The 2,484-nt window shown below is 25.9% G+C and overlaps 1 protein-coding gene across 1 annotated transcript; it reads right to left on the reverse strand.

The window, feature by feature from the left end:
• Positions 1 to 1,461: 1,461 nt before the first annotated feature.
• On the reverse strand, positions 1,462 to 2,479 carry LOC126902190 (52 kDa repressor of the inhibitor of the protein kinase-like; the record flags this gene model as incomplete). The annotated part of the gene is made up of 1 exon (XM_050679216.1): positions 1,462 to 2,479. A coding segment is annotated over one exon (756 nt), but the record flags the coding sequence as incomplete, so codon positions are not given.
• Between the last annotated feature and the right edge of the window lie 5 nt (positions 2,480 to 2,484).

The following is a 2,484-nucleotide window of genomic DNA, read 5'->3' on the forward strand; positions in this document are numbered from 1 at the left end:
TTACTTAGTGATAACGTCACTAGGTGATAAGGTCACTAGGGGTATATAAGGGAGTTTTTTCTAGTCGGGGTGTCAGTATGTGTTTAGCGTTGATAATGGTAACATTGTTTCCGAAATACGTATCCGCGACTTTTCATTAATTTTTTTGTGGGCTTTGAGTTTAATATTTTTAATATTTTTTAGTTTTTTAAATTAATAATATTTTTAATATAGTTTTAATTTTACTTCATAAGCTTTAATATATATATATATATCTTAAATTAAAGCTAATTAAAGCTAGAACTTTTTTAACTTAATTTTTGTAAGTGTTCCGGAAATACTGATACTTATATACATATATATATATCTTAAATTAAAGCTTATGTAATATACTTTAATATAAAAAAAAAATTTGGACTTTATTTTGTCTTCACGATGACAATGGCTACTGGATGCAATTTTTGTGTGAAAATTCTCGATTTTATTTTTTATATTTTTAACTTTATAATGCTATAACTTTTTGAAATATGTATGGAGCAGTATAATTCTTTTTTTTTTATAGATGCATAATGTTTTAACCTATCATTTGATATATTTTTTTTTATAAATCTGACCCTTTATCTGCCCACAGGGGGGGATTTCACAAAAAATTTACTTTTACACTTAACTTTTGAAAGTGTTCCGGAAATTCTGACACTTTTATATATATCTTAAATTAAAGATAGCGTAATGTACTTTATTATGAAAAAAAAAAAATTTCGGACTTTATTTTATTTTCATGGTGAAAATGGCTACCGAATGCAATTTTTGTGTGAAAATTCTCGATTTTATTTTTTACATTTTTAACTTTATAATGCTATAACTTATTGAAAAGTGTATGGATCAACACAATTTTTTTATCAAAAATAATATTTTTTAATAATCCCTTTTTCATTCGACATACTTTATCTTAATCAGGATATTAATAAGGAACTAGCAGATCATGTAGCTTTTGGAATAATCCACCAATTTTTTAAAATATCTATAATTTTAATCTAAAATATATATAATTTTTTTAATTTTTTAAACTATTTAAAGATTTGCATTGAAGCGTTTTTAATGATAGTGATTTCATCACTGTCAGATATCATTATACTTGATCCAACTATGGCACGTCATCACTGTGTAGCAAACCCCTATGCTGGTTTTTTTTTTAATTTGTATATTTTGGTGTGTTCACAACTGTTAATGGTGGATTTACCACTTATTAGGATTCACCTTTTTTTCGTATTTGGTATTAAACTACTACATGAGATCCATTCATTATCAAAGATGTCATCTTCGCAATGCTAAGATTCACAAAGTATACTTTTATCTTTTTAGTTGTCTGTCTATAAAGATTTTATATTTAGTAGTGTCAGTTATACCCACATAACCTTCTTTAGCCTTCAATTCACTGCAAAAGGAAGTCTTCCTATCGAAAGGTATTTATATTGTGACCAGTAGCGCAACTAGGATTATTTTGAGGGGGGTGTCTGCCTCATTAAAATACCTTACCCCGTAACATATTTCAAAATACGTCTCTGGTATCGAGTTTTTGATAAACTAAAAATGCATAATATCACAGATATAAATCTTAAAAAATATATATATATTTTCAAATGTTTGTTTCAGAGCTTAAAAATATTATGTTTTGTTACATATTTATAAATAATTATAAATATAACTACTTTAATAAAAATTACAATCAATTTTTAAAAACATTTTATATTACAAAATCTAATCGTCTTTTTTTCTCACTTAACTGTTTAATAATTTCATCTGTAGTAACTGTAATTTCGCGGTGAATATTCAAAGCTGCTAATCCATTAAGTCTAAATGCTGATATAGAGTTTCTGAGATAAGTTTTAACTCTTTTTAGAGTTGAAAATGACCTTTCAGCTTCACATGAAGTTACAGGTAACGTTAAAAGAATTTTCAACAATTTATACACGTTGGGATATAGATCAATATTGCAATTACTAATTACTTCAATAGCAGTAACCATTTTTAAATTGGTTTCGACACGTAATTTAAAAACTTGATGATGCCAAATTTTTACTTCAGCTAAAACATTTGATGAATTTTCTACATCGTTAGCATAAAATTCCGCCAAATTTTTTATTAATTTTTCTTGTTGTTCAGTAAGAGGTGCAATCGGGAAAAGCAATTGAAAACCTTGAATAATTTCATTATGATTAATAAATCTGTCATTTAACTGACTAATAAATGTATCTAAAAAAGGTATAAATAAAAAAACTTTAAAATAATCTTGAACTGTATTATTGGGAGTATTCTGACTATAAGTGTGTCTTTTTGTAATTCTTGGAATTTTTATCTCAAAATCTAAATCATTTGATTTACTTTGAAGTTCTTCAAAACATTCTAAGAACTCTTCATCGACATTATTCCTAATTGAATTTATTTGAAGTATCACATTGTTGACATATTCTAGAGCTTGAATAAGATCTATGTCAGGTTTTTGTA

This window comes from Daktulosphaira vitifoliae, unplaced genomic scaffold (genome assembly GCF_025091365.1).
Source record: "Daktulosphaira vitifoliae isolate Bord-2020 unplaced genomic scaffold, ASM2509136v1 Scaffold_3, whole genome shotgun sequence".
Taxonomy (NCBI): domain Eukaryota; kingdom Metazoa; phylum Arthropoda; class Insecta; order Hemiptera; family Phylloxeridae; genus Daktulosphaira; species Daktulosphaira vitifoliae.